This window comes from Mus pahari, chromosome 15, assembly GCF_900095145.1.
Source record: "Mus pahari chromosome 15, PAHARI_EIJ_v1.1, whole genome shotgun sequence".
In the NCBI taxonomy this organism is placed as follows: Eukaryota; Metazoa; Chordata; class Mammalia; order Rodentia; family Muridae; genus Mus; species Mus pahari.
The window spans coordinates 6195753-6220481 of record NC_034604.1 but is presented as its reverse complement, the minus strand read 5'-3'; the positions used below and the strand labels follow the sequence as shown (position 1 = coordinate 6220481).

The following is a 24729-nucleotide window of genomic DNA, read 5'->3' as shown; positions in this document are numbered from 1 at the left end:
AAAATTTTGATTCTAGAAGTTAGAACTTTGTTTTGAAATTCTCATTTTTTAAAGAAAATATAATTTTCAATGTATGTGCTTGTTTTATTATTTATATATTTCAAAATATATAAATAGTTATTTGGTTACCTTGAGCAAAGCTTTTTAATTGCAGTAAATTTTATCTTTGTGACCATTTTCTTCCTTGTCCTTTTGGGGTGGCTTTACTCTAAATCCTGAGTATGAGGTAGTGTTCTGCCTCAGTTTCTTGAGTAGCTGAAATTACAGGCATGTGTCACATTTCAGATATTTTTTTGTTTTTAGATTTATTTATTTATTATATGTAAGTACACTGTAGCTGTCTTCAGACACTCCAGAAGAAGGAGTCAGATTTTGTTACGGATGGTTGTGAGCCACCATGTGGTTGCTGGGATTTGAACTCCGGACCTTCGGAAGAGCAGCCGGGTGCTCTTACCTACTGAGCCATCTCACCAGCCCCATTTCAGATATTTTTAAGTGTTTAAGTTCTTTGTCACCTAAATTCATTCACCTTTTTGTGCAACCATCATTATTTCCAGAGTCTATTCATTCTCAAGCTAACACTCTTGCTATTTAAAACATTTCTGTTACTAATTAGCTTCTGACAGCCACCATTCTTTTAGTGTTTAAAGATCTTGACTTTGAATGCCTCAATAAAATAGACACATATTTACCCTTTTATGATCAATTGTCTTACTTCATGTCATATCACCACACTTCAGCTGTGTTGTAGTGCGTGTAAGAATTTTTCTACTTAAAATTGAATGTGAGTGACCTTTTCCCAGCATGCCCCTTCCCTGCCTTCTCTTTTTCCCTCCTCTTTCCATTTATATTCCCTTACCGTCTTGCCACAGGGATCAGACCTAGAGCCTCACATGAGCTAGGCAGCCGCTCCTCCACTGGCCTCATCCTACTCCATTCTCAACTTTTGTCTGAATGATGCTGCTCTGAAGGAGTATACAGTTAGCTACTTTGAGTCTTTGCTTCTATACTTCTGGGCAAGAAATTTAATATGGTAATTCTTGGGCTGGCAAGATGGCTCAGCAGGTAAGAGCACTGACTGCTCTTCTGAAGGTCCTAAGTTCAAATCCCAGCAACCGCATGGTGGCTTACAACTACCCATAATGAGATTTGATGCCCTCTTCTGGTGTGTCTGAAGTCAGCTACAGTATACTTACATATAATAATAAATAAATCTTTTAAAAAACATATGGTAATTCTCTGCTTAAATTTTTTTTGAGCCAGTATCCCATAGCAACCACTGTTGCACAGGATTCTGCTTTCTCTACATCCTCACCAACCCTTGTGCTTTCCTGTTGTAAGCAACATTTTGGGCAGGCCAGCAAAATGAGGGTGCTTGTTGTGCCACCTGAGTTCATCTGTAGCTCCTACCCACATGGTGCAAGGAGAGAACCAACTCATAAATATTCTCCTCTGTTTCTGAGTTCGAGGCCAGCCTGGTCTACAGAGTGAGTTCCAGGACAGCCAGGGCTACACAGAGAAACCCTGTCTAGAAAAACAAAAAAAAAACCAAACAAACAAAAAAAATTCTCCTCTGATCTCAACGATTGCAGTGGCATGTGCACCTCCCATACACATAAATGGATACTCAGTAATAAGTAAAATGTAATAAAAAATTAAAAGACACTTTTTTTTTTAAATCTATGCTTACATGCTTGTCCACTTCTAAGGCTGAGGCAAAGGAAAACAAAATTGAGCTCAGTCTCAGCAATATGCTGATTTTCAACCTCAAGAGACCCCCAAATAATTGGGGGAAAACAGCTATTTTATCTATCTAATGAATATTTGGAATTTTGTATACTTGAGTACCTCTTGCTTGGGAAACAACCTTTCATTTCTCTCATTTCTTTCTTATAGTTTAGAACTGTTAATATTTTTTCAAACAATGGTGTGGTGCACATATGCGTGCATTTGCAGGTACACATTTGGAGGTCAGAAGACAACTTTCGGGGGTTGGTTCTGTCTTTCCACTATGAGATCTGGGGATTGAATTCTGGTCATCAGGCTTGTGAGCCAAGGGACCATCTCATAGGCCCAGGAATTGTTACAACTTCCCCCCACCCCCTTCTCTCTCCAATGTCTCATGTATATATCTTGTTGGCCTGGAACTCTGGAAAGGCTGGCAATGAACTCACAGGGATTCACCTGCTTCTGCCTCCTGAGTGCTAGCATTAAAGGTATATATCCACATATCCAACATGAATTATATAATTCCTTACCCTGTTCTCAATGCTCTTTTATTCTCTCAAGATTTATTTTCTCATAAACTATTTTGTTCCAACAGTATGTATTGCTTTAAACCAGTGGTTTTTAACCTGTGGGTCTTGACCCTTTAATAGGGGCTGCCTAAGACCTTCAAAAAAACACAGTAGCAAAATTACAGTTATGAAGTAGCGATGGAAATCATTTAATGATTGGGGGCCACCACAACATGAGGAACAATGTTAAGGTTCCTAATGCTGGAACTAGGAAGCATTAGGAAGGTTGAGAGCCACTGCTTTAAGGCTAAACACATCATGAAGGCCAGGAACTTTATCTTGGGAAATAATTCGGTGTGTTTAGAGGTTCACCTTAGTTTACAGAGCTCGTTGGAGGATGATGTAGAATTCTTGAGTATTTATTAACTAAGTTTGTGACATTAGTGGATCAGTCTCCTCCCCCTTCCTTCCTCTTCCCTTCCTTTTCCTTTTGTCCTCTTGCCTTCCCTTTCCTCCTTTATCCTGCAGCACTGGGAATTAAGCAGATGCTCTACTACTGAGCTGTACTTTTAACACATTTGTATTTGGATAATGGGAACTGAGTTAGAGCCAGTGAAGTTTTGTTTTGGATCCATTGCATGTATACTGGCACTGAAACAACAGAGGACACACTTTGACTTTGGTGGGTAGGGGCGGAATTGAGACAGGGTCTGTCTCTCTCTGCTGTCTTGGCTGGCTTGGAACTCACAAAGGGAGCTTGCCTCTGCCTCCGCCTCCCAGGTGGTAGGACCTGGTATATTTTCACCTTTAAAAGGTTATGCCATAATGATTTTTTTAAAATTTGAGGTCTATAAATTTGAAAATTAAGAAAGTGAAAAATATTTGTTTTTGTTTACAGTTACAGTAAAATGGGGAAAGGAGAAATTTGAAGGTGTAGAATTGAATACTGATGAACCTCCAATGGTGTTCAAAGCCCAGCTTTTTGCATTGACTGGAGTCCAGCCAGCCAGACAAAAAGTTATGGTGAAAGGAGGAACCCTGAAGGTAAAACTGATGTAAAATGTCATAAATGCTGCTTAACAGAACGAATGCTATAGACTGTGGTTATTGGAGACATGGTCTTGTGATATAACCCTGACTGGTCCGAATCTTCCTGGTAGATCAGGCTGGCCTTAAACTCTCAGATCTGTCTGCTTCTGCCTTCCATTTAAACTGTTCTAGTGATGTTGTGTATGTGAGGAGCATCATGTCTGTTTCAACAAAGTGTCATTTAAAATTGTATTCAGTAGATACCTCCAGTGGTCAGGACTATAGCATGCTATAATTATCTGTAGTGTTTGAAATTTATGAAGATGTTAATTTTATTTTTGTTTGGGCTAGTAAAAATGGATTGGTATATCTTTAGTAATTTTATGTACAGGGATAGAAAATTTTAACTGTTATAAGTATACAACCAGGGGTTGGAGAGACGGCTCAGTAGTTAGGAGCACTTGTTTCACTTACAGAAGACTCAAGTTGGAGTCCCAACATCCGTCTGAGGCCCCACGTCTGTCTATAATTTAAGTCCCTTATGGTTTCCCAGGGTATGCAAAATACCTGCACACATGAACTATATAATAATAAAAATGCAACAGTAGGAATAATATTTTTTTAAACACCACAGAATGTACTTTTGTAATATGTATTTGAATGTTGAAATTTAGTTTAACATCTTCATCAAAGCCCTAGTTCTCAAGTAATGGGACACATTTTTATACATTATTTTTACCTTTTCTCATAGTCTGCATTTTAAAGAAGAGTCTTTTTCTCTTCAGAGTAATTGCTGTCGGGGCTGGAGAGATGCTCAGTGGTTAAGAGTACTGACTGTTCTTCCAGATGACCTGGGTTCAATTCCCAGCACTCACATGGCAGCTTACAACTATCTGTAACTCCAGGAGATCTGATACCCTCACATAGGCATATATATGCAGGCAAAATCACTACTGCACATAAAATTTTAAAAAATAAAAAAGAAAAGAGAGTAATTATCTAATTCCTATCTAGAGCTGGAAGGAAAAATGTTTATTTAAAAGGAGAAAAAACCATTTTCTCCTTTGGAATGATCATACAAACTCTATAGTAAGAGTTCAAGCTTAGTAGCCCTTGATAGAGGGCCATAAAAATGATGAGGGTTTTTTGCTTTTGTTGTTTGCTCTTATTGTTCTTAATACCACATAAGGATTGCTGAGAAATATTTTTGTAGGGCTTGATGTGACATTCTGAAGAACAGTACTTAACTTTAAGGATAAAGACTGCCTGCCCTCATGGTTGGGTATAGATATAGATGTTGTTCACTTCCCACATTCTATGAACCTTTGGCTTTCAGGGACTTGGATAACTAGTTTGTGCTGGGCTGTATCCTAATGGAATACTTTGGAATATAGCAGAAAATACTAACCAAACAAAATTGACTAAAAATAAATAACATTTACTGTGTATATCTTCTATACCAGACTTATGATTTTTCATTATTTTCGAATTATATATTATTTATATTTTAAAGCTTAGGAAACAGAGCATCAAAGAGGTCTAAGTTAAAAGGCATAAAACCATGAGATGTACAAGTCAAGCAGGCCTGGATTGAAGTTTTAGTTTTGGGGCAGGCGTGTAAATTTTGTTTGGAGGTAGCTTCAAATTTAAAATTGTGCAGAGGTGGTTAAATATTTTTGTTTGTCTTTGAAATAGGATGATGACTGGGGAAACATCAAAATGAAAAATGTAAGTATTAAGAACACTCATTACAATGAAGTGGGCCAGTTATCTCACCAAAATAAATCTCAAGGTCCCTTTTTAAATGTGTATTTCCAGTTGTTCAGCACCATTTATTTATAATTCTTATTCAATTATAATTTTAGAAGAAGTCAGTTTCCACAAGATAATTTTGTTTGAAAATACATAGGTGTTTAGACCAATTTGGAGAGCATGAACCTACTTTGAGTACTATTATCTTCTAAATCTTAGAGTATGGTATGCTTCCTATTTTGTTTAGGTCTTTAAGTTGGCACAACAGAGTTGTGTTTCAATATAGAGACCTTGCCTGGCTTTTGTTAGATTCTCAGAATTTAGTGTTCTGTTGCAGGAGGAGCAATATTTTTAAAAATTGTTTCTCAATGTTTATGCTTAGTGTATAAAAATATAATTGATCTTTTTTCAATTTTATTCTTATTCTGTGATCTTAGTTCGCTTGATATTCCAGTAATGTTGTTAGAGATTGCATTGTCTTTGCATACACAGGAATAGTATCTTCAGATAATGAGTTTGCTCTTCCCCTTTCAGTTACTGTAACTTTTAATGAGATATAATTGCTAAAGCAAATATCTTCTGTTTTGTTTTTTTTTCTTGAATTCTTGGTAGAATTTCTAGTATACTATTGAGATTTTATCTTGAATCACTAACATTTAAAATTATGAACAACTGTTAAGTGTTGTTAAGTCCTTTTCTGTTACTTGTTAAAATGATCATCTGATTATTTTATTTTATTTTTATACTTTGTTCAGTGTCATTGTTACCTATCACCCATCCTCTGTCCTTGGTTCTGGGGATGGAACTTTGGGTCTAGTGCATGCTAGGCAAGCTCTTTAACCCTGAGAAGGTACACACCAAGTGTGCTCTCACTGATTCCCAACCTGTCCCTAACACCTGTACTTTCGTATGTTGCTTAGGCTGGTTCTGAACTCCTGGGCTCAGGCAGTCTTGCTTCAGCCTCAAAAAATGAAAAATGTGTATCTGGTGGGTATGGTATACCTGCCTGCCTTCCATCCCAGCATTCTTGAGGCAGGGATAAGTAGATAACTGGGAGGTCCAGGTCAGCCAGGGATACGTAATAAGACTCCATGTCAAAGAAAAAAAATGCAATTAACCCCAAAGGGGATCTTGTATGTGGACTTTACCCATTGATATGTATCATATTGAGATATTAAAACTGAGATATTTAAAAATATTCATTCATATAAAAATAATTACAAAGAAAGTTGGCAATTGACTTTGTGCTTGCAGCTAAGCCTGGGGACCTGAGTTCAATCCCTGAAACCCATATGGTAGAAGAGAGACCTGACCTCTGCAAGTTGTCCTCTGGCCATTACGTGCTCTATACACATACGCATATACACAAACACACACAATTAAAAATCATAAATAAAAAACTGAGAAAAGTGCCTAGCCCAGTTTCTGATTTGACATTTTTCAGGAGTGATTACCTTGAGAAGCAGCATCACTCAGTGGGATGTAACTGTTTATGGCCTTCTCATTATGATGCAGAGTATCAGCTGTATTCAGAGATGAGATTTATTTGTAGTAATATTTTCAAGTTTATGATTCTGAAAGAATCTCAGGGTCCAGTGGAGGTTCACAGAGTACTGTGACTGTTTAAGAGGAAGAAACATTTATCTCCTTAATATATTGCTGGGTTCCAACTTTTTTAGAAATTTTTAAATATATTTTTAAAAGATTTATTTATTTAATGTATATGAGTACAATGTCGCTGTCTTCAGACACACCAGAAGAGGTCATCGGAACTCATTACAGATGATTGTGAGCCACCATGTGGTTGCTGGGAATTGAATTTAGGACCTCTGGAAGAGCAAGCACTCGGTGCTCTTAACCATTGAACTATCTCTCTAGCCCAGGTTCCAATTCTTAATTAGGATGTTTGCGTGTATGATCATGAGACTTGTTAGCCTTTATTTCTATATTGATTTAGTTACTTATTTTGTGACTCTGGTTGGCCTTGAACTTTGTATGTAGTGGAGGATGACTGGCCTTGAACTGATCTTGCCTTTGCCTCCTGGTGCTAGGATTAGAGGCCTGTGCACCATACCTGGCTAGTCTATATTTTTATCACATACTTAATTTTATTGTTAGAATTATGCCGAGCTCATTAAGAGAGTTGGAGAAGTATTTCTTCTTTCTTGATGAGTTAAAGAGTAGATGTTCTTTACATATGTGAAGTAATTTACCAATGAGTTCTTTTGGACCAGGATTTTCCTTGTGTGTGATTATTTTAACTTCCTTAAGAGATTTGTAACTTTTGCTTTTTTCTTACATTAGTTTTCAGCGAGGATATTTTTAAGAAAGGGATAGAAGGAGAGAGAACGCTGAGCATCAGTTCTTGTCTTCCACTGTGTTTGAGACAGGGTCCCTTTGCTGCTGTGTAAGCCAGGAGAGTTGGCCCCTGCTCTTCTGGGGATTTCCCTTTATGTGGTTCCTTTCTTGTCTAGGAGCACTGGGATTAGAGATGTATGTATGCTAACATGTTCTGTTTTATGAGTTGTGTCTATTCAAACTCATATCCTTGCTTGTATGGCAGGTACTTTCCCTATTGAGTTAATATTTTCCCAGTCCTATAGGATGACTTTAAAGACATCCTATGCCCATGCATTTGCAGATCCTCCTCCTTCCTCTACTTCTCTTGTGGGTTCTCTGAGCTCTGCCTAATCTTTGGCTGTGGGTCTCTGTATCTGCTCAACTCTGCATCAGTTGCTGGAGGAAGCTGGTTAGGTATGAGGATAGCAGAGTATCATTAGTACTCATTTCACTAACCTGTTTTTTTCTTCTTTTTTCTTTTGGCCAGTTGAGTTTGGTTCTATCTTATGTTTCTGGGTTATCCAGCCTCTGGTTCCTGGCCATCCAAGCATGTCAGGTGTAGGTTCCCTCTTACGGTGCGGTAGCCTCAAGTTGGACTAATCGTTGGTTTGTTGTTGTTTTGAGGCAGGATCTCACTATATTATCATAGCTGTCCTGGAACTTGCTATTGAGTCCAGATTGGACTAGAACTCAGTATTCCATGTTGTGACCTCTCTGGAGCTGGGATTAAGGTATGTGCCTTGGTGCCCAGCTCAGAGATAGTACTCACCTTTCTAAAGAAACACAGTCACTCCCTCCAGCTACTCCCAGGGCTAGGTTGCCAAGCATCTGTTTTGTGTAGATTTTCCTTTTTTCAGCTAGTAGTCATGCTGTAGTATGAGTGCTTTTGAGATTTCCTTTATTGAGCATAACATTGTCAGCTTGTAAGTATTTTCATGCATTTATTTCTTTTGTAACAGGGAATGACTGTACTAATGATGGGGTCAGCAGATGCTCTTCCAGAAGAACCCTCTGCTAAAACTGTCTTCGTAGAAGACATGACAGAAGAACAGTTAGCAACTGCTGTAAGATGCACCAGATTTTATGTTGGGTCACTACTTTTTGAAGGGCAGTTATTAAGATGCCTTCCAGAAAGTAGTATCTAAAGGTTCTAATTATTAACATTGATGTAGCAATAAGTAGAATTTTAATATTTTTGAAACTAGCTTCAATTTGTCCTATAGTCAGGTCATCATAAAACTCAGAAGGATATTGTATAGTTTGATTGTTGTTGCTTTTCTTAATTTAGAAGTGATTTTAACTTAGCCTTAATTTACACTTAGCATTACATATGGAATTTCTAATTCAGGGCTTATCCTTTATACTTCAAAGCTATGAGATATTAAAAAAAAAATTTGGGCTGGAGAGATGGCTCAGTGGTTAAGAGCATTGACTGCTCTACCAGAGGCCCCGAGTTTAATTCCCAGCAACCACTTGGTGGCTCACAACCATCTGTAATGAGATCTGATGACCTCTTCTGGTGTGTCTGAAGACAGCGACATTGTACTCATATACATTAAATAAATAAATCTTAAAAAACAAACAAGCCCCCCAAAACCAAGTTATTTTACAGATGGTGTTATAAAATGCATATATAAATATACAGATATAAATTGATATACAGTAAATATATACTGGGAATATTCAATTGAAATATTTACTACTTATAAGAAAGCAGGATCAAAGGAAAGCTTAAATGCTAGGATATTTAAATTCTTAAAATCTTCCGTGTTAAATACAGTTTATCTTCATTTTTTTTTTTTTTAAATGGTACTGAGGATCAAAATAAGGGTATGCTAAAGCAAGTGTTTTCCCACCACTAAATGTAAAATCAATATATAAAATGGCCAAGACATGTTATATTAAAGCGAACAAACACTTACTATTATATACATTTTTTTGGAAGTGAGGGAAGATCTTTTGAGACTGAGACTCGCTGTGTTACCCAGACAATCTTGAATTCATGATATTCCTTTCTTGTGACTATTGAGATTGCAGGCATGCACTATCAAGCCCAGATCATTTGTATATTTGTTTTTGTGTACTTGTTTTAAGTCTTTCTACCTGTTTTGTTACCTGTTTTTTTATTTTTTATTTTTTATTTTCCAGGTGAATTGATAGGCTTATTCTCTTATTTTCTAGACAGTAATTACTACAGAATTCTTGCCAGCATGATGCAAGTAAAATTTTTCTGTTGGGGAAAATGAGACATCGTTTTAGTGTGAAGTTAGAGTATTAGTTAATAGGGCTAAATGACTCCTGACTCAGTGTGAACTTTAGAGATTAAAGTATGTCATGTCATTTTATAAATGTGTTGATCTTACTCCATCCCCTTTTATCAGATGGAATTGCCATGTGGATTGACAAACCTTGGTAACACTTGTTACATGAATGCTACAGTTCAGTGTATTCGTTCTGTGCCTGAACTCAAAGATGCCCTTAAAAGGTAAGGCTGAAAAGACTTTGTTTAAAGCCAGGCAGTAGTGGCTGTACACCTTGTATCCCAGGCAGAAGCAGCTGAATCTCTGAATTGGAGGCCAGCAACCAAGCAACACCGCCCCCCCACCCCCGCCCAAAAGTCTCTGGGTAAAGGTGGTTCACTTTTGGATGAGTGGCACGGCTGTCTTTCATGGAACCTTCTTTGAGGCACTCATTTACTAATACTAGCCCACTCTTAATGTACTCATAGTTTTTATTCCCAGAGTTGTACAACTGTTAGCACACTAAGTTTTGAAACCCTCCTCTCTTCTAAGAAAGGAAATGTGGCCAGGCATGATAGTGCACACTTTAGTGTCTCTGGTCTACATGTGAGGGCCAAAGAAAGAAAGGAAGGGTGTGTGCTCACTGTAGTGACTTTTATTTTCTCCACCCACCTTTAGCAATTCATTTACTTTCTGTTTTAAAAAATTTGCCCATTTGCAGATATTTCATCTATATATATATACCATATGATATGTGGTCTTCCAGTTGGTTTTATTCTTCCATAATAGTTTCAAAGGTTTATTCATGAAGAACATGTATTCCTCTGTTACTATTTCTAGGTATACACATATAAAATTTTACTTAATCATTCTGTTGATAGACATTTGGATTGTGTCCACTTTTAATCATGAAAAATGCTGGCGTGGACATTGTGTTAATTTCCTAATGCTGTGATAAAATACCATAACTAAGTTAGCAGCTTAGAGAAGAAAGGGTTTATGTAGGAGATATACCTTAAAGCATTGGAGGAACCAGATTTGTTGAACACTAGGGCATATTTTCTTCAAAGGAAGAAAATCACTGATGCCTGGTTACTGGGAAGGCTGGAGTGAATGTTGTCTAACCTTGTGATCTTTTCGCTGTTCTGTGGAGCCAGCCTTCCTGAATCCCCTCCATATCCTGAGCATTGTTTAGCCTCTTATCCTGAGCTTAGTTTCTCAGTGACTAGAATTCATCTTTATGATAGAGGCCCCGTGTACTTTGTATCCTTTCTATCCTGAGTATGGTCCCTGGAACCTATGTAAATTGTAAGATACAATGGCATGCATCTGTAGTCCAGCACTTGGCTAAATGGGAGGAGGCACAAAGACAGGCACATCACTAACTTGGAAGTTTATAAGCAAGCTACCTGGAGTATGCTGTGAGACCTTCCTCAACAAAGTAGAAAGAGAGAATGACTGCCTGAAAGTGCTTTAAGCCTCAGGTGTGCACATGAAGTAAATTTAAAGAACATTCTAATGCAGTTAAGTTTTAATTTCTTATTTTATCTCATACTTCTGGTGTCCTGTTAGAAATTAACATCACAGACTTTTTGTTTGAGCCAGGGTCTCTGGCCTTCCTGGAACTCACTATGTAGACTTGGCTGGTATTAAATTTATAGAAATCCATCTGTCTCCATCTCTACTGGGATTAAAGATGTGATCTACCATACTTAGAATCTAAGTTTACTTTTTTTTTTTTTTTGAATCTGTGGTGATCAGTTAGTCACTTTTGATTTGACTAAATTAGAACTTTTCAGATACAACTTTTAGTAGTGTTTTATATGTATTGAGTGTTTTACCTTTATGGATGTCTGCACCACAGGTGTTCCTGATTTCCTAGGAGGCCAGTAAAAGGCATAGTATATCCTTGGGATTCCAGGGACTAAAACTGAAATTAGAGATGGTTTTGAGCTGCCATGTGGGTGCTGGGAATTGAACCTGGGTCCTTTGTAAGAGGACCTCTAAACTGCTGAGCCAGCTCTCCAGCCCAATATGTTTAGATCAACTTTTCAAACTTTCTATGTTTTTATCTGCATCTCACTTTAAAAAAATATGTGTTATGGGTTGGAATAGATTTCATTGTACCACAATCTGTCACTGTCTTGTTCAGTACTTATTCATTATGACCTCTCCAAATAATGCTCTGCTCTGTTTTGTACATTGGTGCTACATTGATTTCTTTAAGAATCTGCAATATTCTGGGGGCTGGTGAGGTGGCTCAGTGGGTAAGAGCACCTGATTGCTCTTCTGAAGGTCCAGAGTTCAAATCCCAGCAACCACATGGTGGCTCATAACCATCCGTAACAAGATCTGACGCCCTCTTCTGGAGTGTCTGAAAACAGCTACAGTGTACTTACATATAATAAAAAAAAAAAAAAAAAAAAAGAATCTGCAATATTCTTAAAGATGTTCCCTGTTCCCTGCCTCCACTTGGTTCTCTTAGTTTAAAAAAAAAAAGTTTCATCACTATAGTTTTGAAAGTTAGAAACAATGATAGGAAAGCAAAGCTCTTGAATTGGAGGCAGTTTAACATCTTTTTTGTGTGATTTTCATCCTATTTATGTAAGCAAATTGCTTTTATGTTTTTAAATTGAGACATACTTTTTATCTACAGGGATACATGCCAATCATGTTTGATTTGATTGTTTTTATTTTTTTTTCCTTGTTAGATTTGATTAGTTTTGAGAGGTGTGAATGCTCTGTAATCTATTTTCCTGTCAGACTGGAACATTTCATATTCCAGAAGTTCATGCTTTTTCTACAGTTAATAATCCTCATTCCCTCCAGAGACCTCCAGGGACTTAAGCTTTCATGTTACTTTGCAGTTCTGGAATGCAAATGGATCATGTAGGCTTTTCTTTTTGGTTTAGCTTTTTACTTAACCTAAAGTTGAGATTCATGAAAGTTGATCCTACTTGTAGTTCTGGTTGCTCGCTTACATTAGCTACTTTAGAGGATACATTAGGAAAGTCATATTTTACCATAGTGACTTTGTCATGAATGAAGATTGAGATTCTTTATAGTGAGGTTGTGGGTGAGAAGTGACCATGGTTGGGTTTTTTTTTCCTTTGGATGCTTCATGTTCTGTGCTGTTGTAAATTAACTGAGCATCATAAAGTTGGAAGTGAAAGTAGAAACTCTATACTAGGACCTTAAGCTGACAATGACTTACTTAATTTATGTTAGACAAGTTAATGCTAGAAGTAGGCATATGGCTTTTGCTCTAAGCAGGGTTATGTAGGAAGTTAGTGCAGAATCTTAAGTGTGTGGCTTTTAAATTTATAATTTATTTTTATTTTTTATGTACATTGGCATTTTCCCTGCAGGAACAGGAGTTGCAGACAGTTGTGAGCTGCTATGTTGGTGCTGGGAATTGAACCTAGGTATTCTGGAAGAGCAGCCAGTGCTTTTTTTTTTTATAGTTTAATGTATTTTTTTTTTTTTAAAGATTTATTTATTATATGTAAGTACACTGTAGCTGTCTTCAGACACTCCAGAAGAGGGCGTCAGATCATGTTACAGATGGTTGTGAGCCACCATGTGGTTGCTGGGATTTGAACTCCGGACCTTCGGAAGAGCAGTCGGGTGCTCTTACCCACTGAGCCATCTCACCAGCCCCAGTTTAATGTATTTTAATAGCAAACTTACAGGAATAGCACAGAAGACAGACAACATTAAAAACATGTACTTGTATGTAGGACAACTCAGTTAGAAAAGTATAGTGAATGGATGGAATCTACTGTGTGATTAAAAATGCTACAAACACCATTTAGTTGCCATCAATAAGAAATTTACTTATTTTAAAAAAAATCCAAATGCTGGCATTGTCCAGAAAATTTTAACAGGTTTATTTATAATTGTTATAAAGTTGAACTGTTGAAAAGTGTTCACTGAAACATTTTGCTTGCATTAATGCTTTACATCTTGAATTTATATTAAAAATTCACACACAAATGAACGTGGAGAAACGCCAATACCTAATTCTGTCCCCTATGTATCCACTTGCAATCATATACTTAGGTACCTTTGACCCCATGGAAAAAATATCTAACATTCAGAACTACTGATAATAGGAATAAGAGGAAAAAGAATTTTTTTTGGAGAATGAAATGTTTCCCCTCATAGTGGACTCTTAAGCATGTTTTCCACGTATGCGGCGTGCTAGCTGGTTATCTTTTGGTATAATTGTTACACGTTTGGCATGGATAGCACACAGATTGGTATCTTCAAAAAGGCCAACCAGATAGGCCGCACTTGCCTCCTGCAAAGCACCAATAGCTGCACTCTGGAAGCACAGATCTGTTTTGAAGTCCTGAGTAATTTCTCGCATCAGACACTGAAAGGGGAGCTTGCGGATCAGAAGTTCATTGGACTTCTGATAGCGTCTGATTTCACGGAGTGCTACAGTACCAGGCCTGTAACGATGAGGTTTCTTCACCCCTCCAGTAGAGGGCGCACTCTTGGGAGTGGCATTTGTAGCCAGTTGTTTCTTGGGTGCTTTACCACCGGTGGATTTGCGGGCAGTCTGCTTTGTACGAACCATGGTATGGACACCTCCTTACTTAACTCCCTTCTCCTTCAGCTGGAGCTTGGCAAGCGGGAGGCGGCATGGCGAAGGCTGCAAACACAATTCCAGCCAGTGCTCTTAAAGCTATCTCTCCAGCTCCTGGCTTTTAAATTTAAATAGACATTTAAGGTCCATTGTAAGACCAGAAGGGAAAAAGATACTTTTAAGAAATTTCAAGGTTATCTTAATAAGCTCTTTTAACTAATTTCTTCTCATTTTAATTTCAGGATGAATTTAATCATGTTATATTTAATTTTCCTAGGTATGCAGGTGCATTGAGAGCTTCAGGGGAAATGGCTTCAGCACAGTATATTACTGCAGGTCAGTATGTGTACTGAGGGGCTGTAATATTTAGTAAAAGTTATTTTATATGTGTGTGTGCATGTAGAGGTCAGAGGGACAACTTTACTCCCATTTTTTAGGCTTGGCAACAGGCACTTTTACCTCTTAAACCATCTTTTCAGGTAATGCCATAGTACCTTTTTTATTTAAAAAAAAAGGAAGAAGAAGAAGAAGAACAAAGTGGCAATGGTGGTACAAGTCTTTAGTCCCGGCATTTAGGAGTCAGAGGCAGGTAGATCTCTGTGAGTTTAAGGATAGCCAGGGCTACATAAAGAGACCCTGTCTCAAAACAAATGGACAAACAAATAGCAACAAATTTCCTTTTATTTGTCACTTTATTCATATTGGAGTATCTTTACCTTTTCATTAAGTAGCTTGGACTGCATCCAGATTATAAACCAGTGATATATTTTTCTTGAAAAATAAACTAATGAAGTGGAGCCAGGCATGGTAGTACATGCCTATAATCCCAATACTTGGGAGACTGAGGCAGGAGATTACAAGGCTAAAGATAACCTGGAATATCAACAGACACATCTTGCCCTTAAAAGAAGTAAAATAGCCAGGTAGTAGTGGTATACACGTTTAGTTCTAGGCCTTGGGAGGAACAGGCAGTTGGATCTCTATGAGTTCGAGGCCAGCCTGGTCTACACAGTTCCAGGACAGGCAGGGCTGTAAGAGAGACCCTGTCTTGAAAGAAAGAAAAAGGAAAATAATCCTTTGGTTTTTTTTTTTTGTTTGTTTGTTTGTTTGTTTTCCTTTGTTTAGTGTCCATTAATGTGTGTGTTCTTCCAGGTATATTTTTGTGTGCTGTGTATGTGTATGTCAAGCCAGGACTCGACCTTAGGTGTTACTCATCTGGAGCCATCTCTATTTTTGTTTGAGACAAGGCCTTTCGTTAGCCTGGAACTTAGGCAAATGTGTGGTCATAGAACCCAAGGATGTGCCTATTGCCTCCTCCCTAGTTTTGGAATAACAAGTGTGTACCACTGTCTCTAGCTATTTTGTGTGGTTCTGGGAGTTGAATTCAGGCGCCTGTGCTTTCATGGTAACCACTTTATTGACGAGGTCATCTTCACAGCCCAGACCTTTGGATTCTTTGCATTGTAATTTTGTTTGCAGGTTCTAATAAATCTAAGAATGACATTTAAGGAGCGAAAGAAATAAGACAGTATTGATGTGATTGTTATAAAACAAAATTTAGTTGGTGTTAATAAGGAAGTAATATGTGTGAAAATAAATCTAAATTACTATTTTTGTGGTGCTAAGAATTGAACCTAGGGGTGCATGCAAGCTAAGGGTGCTTCCTTCTTACTACTTAGCCATTTGCTATTCTTTAAAGGTTAGAAATCCTGTACTTCTTTACTATGTGAGAAAAATCTGACATTGTAATAATTTATTTGATTTTAATATGCATTGCTGCGAGGGTTTTAGATCCTCTGGAACTACAGTTACAGTTGTGAGCCGCCATGTGGGTGCTGAGGATTGAACTCAGGTCCTCTGGAAGAACAGCCAGTGCTCTTAACCACTGAGCCATCTCTCCAGCCAACTGACATTATAATAAATTAATAGTTCCCACTTTTTTTATTATTGAGACAGGATGTTACCATGTAGTCCAAGTTGGTCTTGAACTCAAGATCTTATTGCCACAGCCTCTTAAGAAATTGGATTATGGATGCATACTACCATGCCTGACTAAAAATGAGTCATCTCATAAGTAATTGGATTAGATAAGGTTTTATAGCTATACTATTTTTCCTTAGAAGTTTTATTGAAATGTAAGTAACATATCATACAAGTCACTCATTTGAAGTGTGTCCATCAGTATTCATAGTGTTGTATAATTTTAGAATATCTTCTTTACTACAAAACAACCATGTATTCAATGTATTACCGTTTTTCTTAACCAATGTTTGTTTTCTTTTTAAGCTCTTAGAGATTTGTTTGATTCCATGGATAAAACTTCTTCTAGTATCCCACCTATTATTCTGCTGCAATTTCTGCACATGGCCTTTCCACAGTTTGCAGAGAAGGGCGAACAAGGGCAGTATCTTCAGCAGGTAAAAGGGACGGGCGTCTCTCATCTTAAAAAAATTTACATTATCTTTGTGTGTTTATATGTAAGTGTGGGTGCACACAAGTCACAGTATGCATGTGATGGTCAGAGGACAACCTCTGGTATTGGTCCTTGCTTTCCAACTTAATAAAGCCACTCTTGTTTTTCCACTGTATACTCCAGGCTAGCTCGCATACAGGCTTTTGAGGATTCTCCCTACTGGTAGCACTGGGATTACAAATGCTGAGCTACAGGTCTGACTTTGACATGGGTTCTGGGCATTCAAGCTCAGGTCCTTTTCCCGTTTAGTCATCTGTCTAATCCAAGGTTTTCTGCACTCGGTATAGTAATTGGAGTATATTTGGAGACGCAGGTATCAGTCTGCTTTTGTTCATATCAGTATCTCTTGTCTAGAGTGTCTATAATCTTAGCTGGTCATCTTGATGTTGTTTTTAATCCCTATATATTTTGTCAAACAGGCCCAAGTGTTTTTTTTAAACATTCAAATAAGAGAAGGGGTACAGCTAAATGATTAGGCACTTCTTTAGCATAAATGAAGCTTTGGGTTTGATTTCTACACCTCACCCCCACATGCGTGCAAAAAAAAAAAAAATAGATAAATTAAAAATAAGTGCAATTTGGGGTTGGAGAGATAGATGACTCTCTTCCTGAATTCCCCGTTTTGTTTTGTTTTGTTTTGTTTTTCAATTTGTGAGCATTTGTTGCTCTTCCATAAGACCCAAGTTCTGTTCCTAGCACTCACATCGGGTAGCTCACAACTACTCTTAGCTGCAGCTCCAGGAAAACATGCTGTTTGCTTTTCCCAGGCATTCACATATGTGTCGTACACTTATACATGTGTGTCGTACACTTACACATGTAATGAAAAGTGAGTATTAGAAATTGGTTCTTATGAAGTAGTCACTATGAATGATTTTCTGCCTCAGTCTAAATCCCTTTGATGCCTCTGATTTTAATCACATATTTTTCTGCCTTGCTCATCTTTCTTTAGCCTGTGGCTCCCTTTTGCTTAAATTATGAAAACCCTCTCTCTGTAGAGTTTTGGTCTTGTCCTTGATTGTCATTTATGTGACTGTGGCTCCCTCCCACAAATCTTCAGCTCTCACCCTTTTCTCTGGCTCCAGTCCTGCATGCAAATTGGTATTCCTGTATGTGTAATCACTACCGGGACCTTTTGGAGTCACTAATATTTTGAAGTATCTGCAATAATGTAGTGCAATTTAGGAGCACAAAATCTGTAGACGAATCTTCTGAAATTTTTTACTTTTTGAAAAATCGTATACCAATTTGGTTAGGTATTATTGTGGATGACTAAACAGCCATTAAGGGATGAAAGCATGGCTGAGAATGCTTGCTGCGCTTCCGAGGACTCAGGTTTGGTTCTCAGTACTCAAATCCTCCAGTTCCAGGGATCTAAGGTCTTTGTGTCATCCATACACTCAGGAATATGCACACAGATAAATGTTTAAAAATTTTAGAAAAATTGGAATTACATTTCTGTTTTTTTTTCCTTTTTCCAATTTTTTATTAGGTATTTTCTTCATTTACATTTCAAATGCTATCCTGAAAGGCCCCTATACCCTCCCCCAACCCTGGAATTACATTTCTATTCATTTTGTGTGAAATGTGTAAATGTGTGTGGGCTTGTTATATGTGTGGCACTGTGCAAATATGGAGGTTGGGGGTCAGGGATCAGTTTTCCCTTTCTACCATATGGATTCAAGGAAGAAATTCAAGTTTGGCAGCAGGTGTTTTACTTTACCTGTTGAGACTGAGTCTTGCTATGTAACCCAGGCTGACCTCCAACTTAGGTATATGTAGTTTAGTTTGGTTTCCAACTGTTGGCCATCTTCCTGCCTTACGTCTTCTGATGCTGAGAGTAAGATGTGCACTGATTTGTCCAGGTAAGAATGGTGTTTGTTTTGAGACAGGGTTTTTCTGTATAACCCCATCTGGCCTGGGATTATATGTATATCAGATAGCCTTGAATTTGTGGCAGTCTTTCTACCTCTGCTCCCCAAGTGTAGGATTGTAGGTGTGCAGCATCATACCCAGATCTGCTTGAATAATTTTAAAGAAGAAATTATCTTTCTTCCCTAAGGAAAAAATCGTTTAAAAGAGTTTTATAGATTAAACCCTGTCTCATTTTACTTCATAGGATGCTAACGAATGCTGGATACAAATGATGAGAGTCCTGCAGCAGAAGCTAGAAGCTATAGAGGATGACCCTGGTAGAGAGGTAAGTGCATTTGTGATTAGAGAGTCTCATTATGCCCTTTGTATAGTAACAACCAATTTAAGCTTATCCCTGACTAGTTTACAAATAAACAACACTCAGACTATGGTTATTTTACTTGATTTTGACAATTATTGGGGGCCACCTCTAATCTACTTTTCTAATTGCTGGCCTAGCTGCCTCCCTAGCAGTGTATCCTATATACTTGCTGTGTCTTCTGACCATGTGCTCATGGTCTATCTCCCCTCATGGTGGCTTCCTCCTCTCCTTTTGTTCTTCTTCCTCCTTCTCCACCTGGTCTCTCCTCACTCCCTTCTCTTTTCTACCCCTAATCAGGTAACTCAAAACCCACCTACCTCTAATCCCTCCAGTAATTGGCTGTAGCCAATTTTATGTAACCAGTTGTTTTAAATCAAGGAACAAGGTTTGCACAACAAAAGCTGGTAAACATGAGAATTCACTAGTAGGCCTAGACTAGAATTCAGCGTTAAAATACATAGTAACAGACCAAGCATCAACAATCGCCCCCCCCCTTTTTTTTTTTTGCCTAAATAAAAAGGCTCTTTCTCTTATAATAATAATAAACAACATAGCCTAGGAACAATTATGAAATTATTATGAAAATTATGTAAGATATATATTCAAAAAGTCCAGTCTGTTCATATTTGGCAACTCAAGACAAAGTATCGTTACTTATCCTATCATGGTGAATTTAAGGTTCTGTATCTAAATCAGTTTTTATCCAAACTTGTATTTACCATCCTAAAAATAACTTCTTAGACCTAGAATATCTTAAATCCTAAACAACTTAAGCTTATAGTAAGAATATGGCTATCAGAGGCCTGAAAGGGAAATATTACCTGAGTATGTAGGAAGCACAAGAGCGCAGCTTCCAAAAATCATACAAATGACAGACCAAACCTCAACAACTTTGTGTTTTATTTTAATTTTCTTTTTGGTTTTCTTTTCCTCTGAAAAGCTTTAAATCAATCCATCTTAATAAGTAGATATCAGAGTGGGGAGATGGCTCAGCAGCTAAGAGCACTGGATACTAGTCCAGAGGTTATGATGTTCTCTTCTGTCATGTAGGCATACATGCATATAGAGTGTGTGTGTGTGTGTGTGTGTGTGTGTGTGTGTATAAAATCTTCTGCATCAGCCTGTACAGCCTATACTTAGATTTTGAGGACTTGCATTTTAGTCTATTTCTAAATGTAACCTATTAATGTTTATCTACATGTTTAATCTTTTGATAATGTTTTTGTATCAGAGTGAAGTACAAAATCTTAAATCATTTTTAAATCATTTAAAAATCTTAAGTATGCTGGGCAATGATTCCACATGCCTTTAATCCCAGCACTTGGGAGGCAGAGGCAGAGGCAGAGGCAGAGGCAGAGGCAGAGGCAGAGGCAGAGGCAGAGGCAGAGGCAGAGGCAGAGGCAGAGGCAGAGGCAGAGGCAGAGGCAGAGGCAGAGGCAGAGGCAGAGGCAGAGGCAGAGGCAGAGGCAGAGGCAGAGGCAGAGGCAGAGGCAGAGGCAGAGGCAGAGGCAGGTGGATTTCTGAGTTCGAGGCCAGCCTGGTCTATGGAGTGAGTTCCAGGACAACCAGGGCTACATAGAGAAACCCTGTCTCAAAAAACCAACCAACCAAACAAACAAACAAAATCTTAAGTATGCATTAGTAAAGCGGGATTGTGTTGAGATCTACAAAAGTAAAACTAGAATTTTCTTTTTAAATTTGCAGACGGATTCTTCATCTGCATCAGCAGTGACACCTTCTAAAAAGAAAAGCTTAATTGATCAGTATTTTGGTGTTGAGTTTGAAACTACGTATCCTTTTTGAGCCAAGATTTGTATAGGTGTTATTCATAATTTTTAAGAAGTAATTGTCACTAAAAGCATAGTTGGCTGATTGGCACTGAAGGCCTCAGGTTTCTATGCCTAAAATCTTATAATTGTGAGAATTAGAAAATAATAAAATAGTCTTTCAGGGATTTTGAGCTTTAGATAAATGTATATATATCTTAAGGATATTCATTATTTTTTCTTAAGAACATGTTTTTCTGTGTCTCATTAATTTATCTCATAGAAGTTTCAGTTATGTGAAATTCATATATTAATAATGTACATGAATTCAAGGAACTTGTTTTCTTGGGTTAAAGGTAGAAATTTAAAGAATATCTGTTCATCTTTGGATTATTAAGATACATAAGAATCATAATGACAACTTTTATTTTGTAAGACTTAGTTCTTGTTTCTCTTAAACACATACTCATTTTTGATAAAGTTGCTAGGTAAATGAACATTTTTAAGCATGTTGCAGTGAATCTTAATTGGGAGACTAATATTTAGAATAAATCAATGAATGACTATTAGTAACTTTATGATAATTCTTTTCAAGATTAATTAACAAATTGAATACCTGTTGCCATTCCTTAATTTACAAAGCATGAAATGTACAGAATCTGAAGAAGAAGAGGTCACCAAAGGGAAGGAGAATCAGCTTCAGCTCAGTTGCTTCATTAACCAGGAAGTGAAGTATCTTTTCACAGGGCTGAAATTGGTAAGGACGTCGTGGTTGGCCTCATTTGTGGGTTCCATGTTTGTGGATATGTCTCTTGGCTGAAATTTATTTGTAAAGTCAAAGGTGGTCCTTTATTTTTGTTGGTAATTTTGGTGTTTAGAATTTATCCCCAAGCATACAGCATTCCTAAGTATGAGGATATTGTAATGTGCCTTACGAAGAAGAAAATGCATTTGGTCTGAGTGTGAGTTATGATACTAGGATGTAGGTTCAACACTGTAGGTAAAGTAAGATATCTTTAAATGGAAACACCCCATAGGTTATCTGTTGATTGATGGAAAGGTGGCCAGAAGTTTTCAGGAATCTACCCAGCGTTTCTCCTAGGAGCATAGCTTAGTGAATTCATTGCTCATGGATGAAGCACAGCTGTTCTGTATACCAAGAATTACCTGTGTAATTCTTCACACTTCATTTGGGCTTTTATCTCATGAAACATTAACATAGTTTTATACATTTCTGAATTCAATTTAGAGGGCATTCAAAATACAACGTGAATGTTATTGAGTTAAAATTGAATGCTGTGGCAAGGATTCTGTAGGCAGTTTTCTTAATTTTGTAAAATTATAGCAGAGTTATACTTGGGAGTCCTAGATGACAACTTGATAGTAGCTAGAGTATGTATGCATGCATGTGTGTATAAAAGTCCAGGACCTTACAGTCCTCTTGCCTCAGCTACCATAGTGCTGGGATTGCTGTGTACCACCACACCTACTTCTAGCTTATACTTGATTGAAATACACATTTTTGAATTATTTTCTTTATAATTTTAAAGATTTTATTATTTGTTTGGATTTTCTTTTTCTTTTCTTTTTTTCTTATTTGAGTTTCTCTGTTTCATCCTGGCTGTCCTGGAAGTTACTCTGTATGTCAGGCTGGCCTCCACCTGCTTCTGCCTCCTCAGTGCTGGGCATAAAGGCGTATACTGTTACTACATAGCTATTTGTTTAGATTTTCTTAAGTCATTTTACTCCATGTTTCACTTTTGTTTAGTTATGTGTTAAAGCTCCACAGTGATCCTTTTATAATGTGATTGGTAATTTTTTTAAAACCCAGACTTAAATTGCACAGTTGGAAGATACTAAATTATAAACAGTAAGGTTTTCCAGTCCATATTTGTTTAGTTTTGCTAATTTATATGTATATATAGTCATAGTGGCAATATTAGAGAATCCTTATTACAGATAAGTTATATGCTGGATTGTTTCCCAGGTTTTCAGCATGCACTAATTTTGTATCCTTTTTACATCACTCTGAAAATGGAGACATATGTGACCGGGGGAAGTAAACCACACCTAAAGATTTTCACACATCCCTTATTTCAGTGGTTCTTAGCTTTCCTAATCTGTGACCCTTAAATAAAATTATTTTTGTTTCTCCATAAATTTAATTTTGCTACTGTTGTGAGTCATATGTAAATATTTGATAGGCAGGATATATGATGCCAATCCCTATGAAAAGGTTGTTCATCCCCCAAAGGGGTTGAGATGTATAGGTTGAGAACTGCTACCTTAGATTAACAAGTTTTCTTTGTTAATTCTTCTTCAATTTAAAATTAACCTAATTGATGCTGGCAGGCTTTTATATATAATGCATGAAGAACAAGGGTTTCCTACATTCTGGTGTCCTTGACCCCCTCAGAGGGGTTCTTAATAGTGTATATTATGATTCCTTATAAATGTTGAACAAATTACTTTTTAAAAAAGCCTACTGTATCATGTTTATTCTAATTGTTATTTATTGGGATAAATCCACTGATAAATGACTATAGTGCTGTTTTTCAAAATTAGATATGTGATTTTTGTGTTGTAGGGAATAGTTTTAAAATTTGATGTTTGGTTGTCCTTTTATAGCGACTTCAGGAAGAAATTACTAAACAGTCTCCAACACTGCAGAGAAATGCTTTGTACATCAAATCTGTAAGTTATATATTTCCTTTTGAGATTGAGTTCCATTTCATTGAAAGGGTTCAAGGGGAAGGAGGTGGCTCATTAGGAAAACTGCTGGCTGTGCAAGCCTGAGAACTGGAGTTTAGAGCCTCAGAACTCATGAAAAAGCTGGGTAGGCATGACTTCCTGTCTCTAATCCCAGGGTGCTGGAGGTGGAGCTGGCTGGGTGGACTAGTTGGAACAGTAGTGACTCCATATGCACTTTCACACATGTGCTCTTGCACATATACACTTGTAAACATGCATGTGAATACACATGCAGATGCTCACCCTCACTACACACATGTAGAAAAGAGATGGGTGCCAATTAATTTTATCTAATCTTTGTTTTTATGTGCTCCTGTCAAAAACAACAACAACAATAAAAAAAACCAAAATACCAACAACAAAAAACCCTTCCATGGCATAGATATAAACGAGTTTTTCTCATTTCTCTCCTTAGTCTAAGATCAGCCGGCTACCTGCTTACTTAACTATTCAAATGGTTCGATTTTTTTATAAAGAGAAAGAATCTGTGAACGCCAAAGTTCTTAAGGTTAGTAATGAATTTTAGTCTGTATATTAAATATAATCCTTTGAAGGCAATTCCTAACCTGTAATAGATTTATCTATCCTATTAGGGATAGCTTTGCGATGGTTAAAGGTGATTAACATTAGACAGGTGATCCTTAGCCCACAATTTATTGGGATTATGTATTATCTCTTTTGTTTTACACATGCCTGGCTTCTTCCTCCAGTCTCAAACAGCTAAGCCTTAGACCCACCTTTTTACGTTTTTCAAAAGTTTCACAGATAATTATTAGTTCTTGTACTCCTCAGAAATCCTGCCCGAGATTAGAGTGGACAGATGGAGTAAGCACATTGCAATTGCATTTAAGCACCACAGAGCTTCAACTGTGTAGCTTAGCTGTATGGATCTTCTTTGGAAGAGGTGTATGAATTTAGCCTCTGGAGTTGAAATTCATAACATTTTCTGGTAGTTACAGGTAAAGGTTAAATAAAGCTTGATCTTTATTTTTTATTTATTGTAACTATTTTAATATGCTCTTTAACTGTTTCAGTGTTTGTATATAAACAGCAAAGCAGAGACTGGTTTAAACACCACATTGGGACCTATTACTTGACTAGCATCTCACCTATTACTTCTGAATCACTGTTCTGTCATACAAGTGTAGTTTCTGTGGTCATGTGTATGGGCTTGGTTATTTAATGGGAAAAGATCATGAAAAGTAGTTACTGTATAGAAGTTAGAATCAGATCATTTTATAATTTTTTTTTAGTATTAGGAATTTTGAATATGCATATAATTTATTTTGGTGAGATCTACTCCTCACTCTT

The 24729-nt window shown here is 37.2% G+C and overlaps 2 protein-coding genes across 3 annotated transcripts in view; one reads left to right on the top strand and one right to left on the bottom strand.

Annotated features, from left to right (window-relative positions):
- The window catches only part of Usp14 (ubiquitin specific peptidase 14), a 34860-nt gene that overhangs the window by 2817 nt on the left and 7314 nt on the right, over positions 1 to 24729 (top strand). Inside the window, exons 2-12 of one of the 2 annotated variants that reach the window (XM_021214902.2) lie at positions 3136 to 3281; positions 4962 to 4994; positions 8318 to 8422; positions 9740 to 9843; positions 14470 to 14528; positions 16479 to 16609; positions 18785 to 18865; positions 20606 to 20691; positions 21310 to 21424; positions 23296 to 23361; positions 23834 to 23926. In XM_021214902.2, the coding sequence (XP_021070561.1) occupies positions 3136 to 3281; positions 4962 to 4994; positions 8318 to 8422; positions 9740 to 9843; positions 14470 to 14528; positions 16479 to 16609; positions 18785 to 18865; positions 20606 to 20691; positions 21310 to 21424; positions 23296 to 23361; positions 23834 to 23926 (1019 nt within the window). The remainder of the gene's footprint in view (positions 1 to 3135; positions 3282 to 4961; positions 4995 to 8317; positions 8423 to 9739; positions 9844 to 14469; positions 14529 to 16478; positions 16610 to 18784; positions 18866 to 20605; positions 20692 to 21309; positions 21425 to 23295; positions 23362 to 23833; positions 23927 to 24729) is intronic. The other variant, XM_021214904.2, reaches the window with a different exon arrangement.
- LOC110333318 (histone H3.3-like) lies at positions 13773 to 14183 on the bottom strand. The gene has a single exon (XM_021214905.1). It carries the CDS (start codon positions 14181 to 14183, stop codon positions 13773 to 13775), a length of 411 nt encoding a protein of 136 aa, XP_021070564.1.

What these genes read in the sequence shown, in the direction of transcription:
- LOC110333318 (XM_021214905.1), bottom strand. Translation starts at nt 14,183, where the DNA reads ATGGTTCGTACAAAGCAGACTGCCCGCAAATCCACCGGTGGTAAAGCA.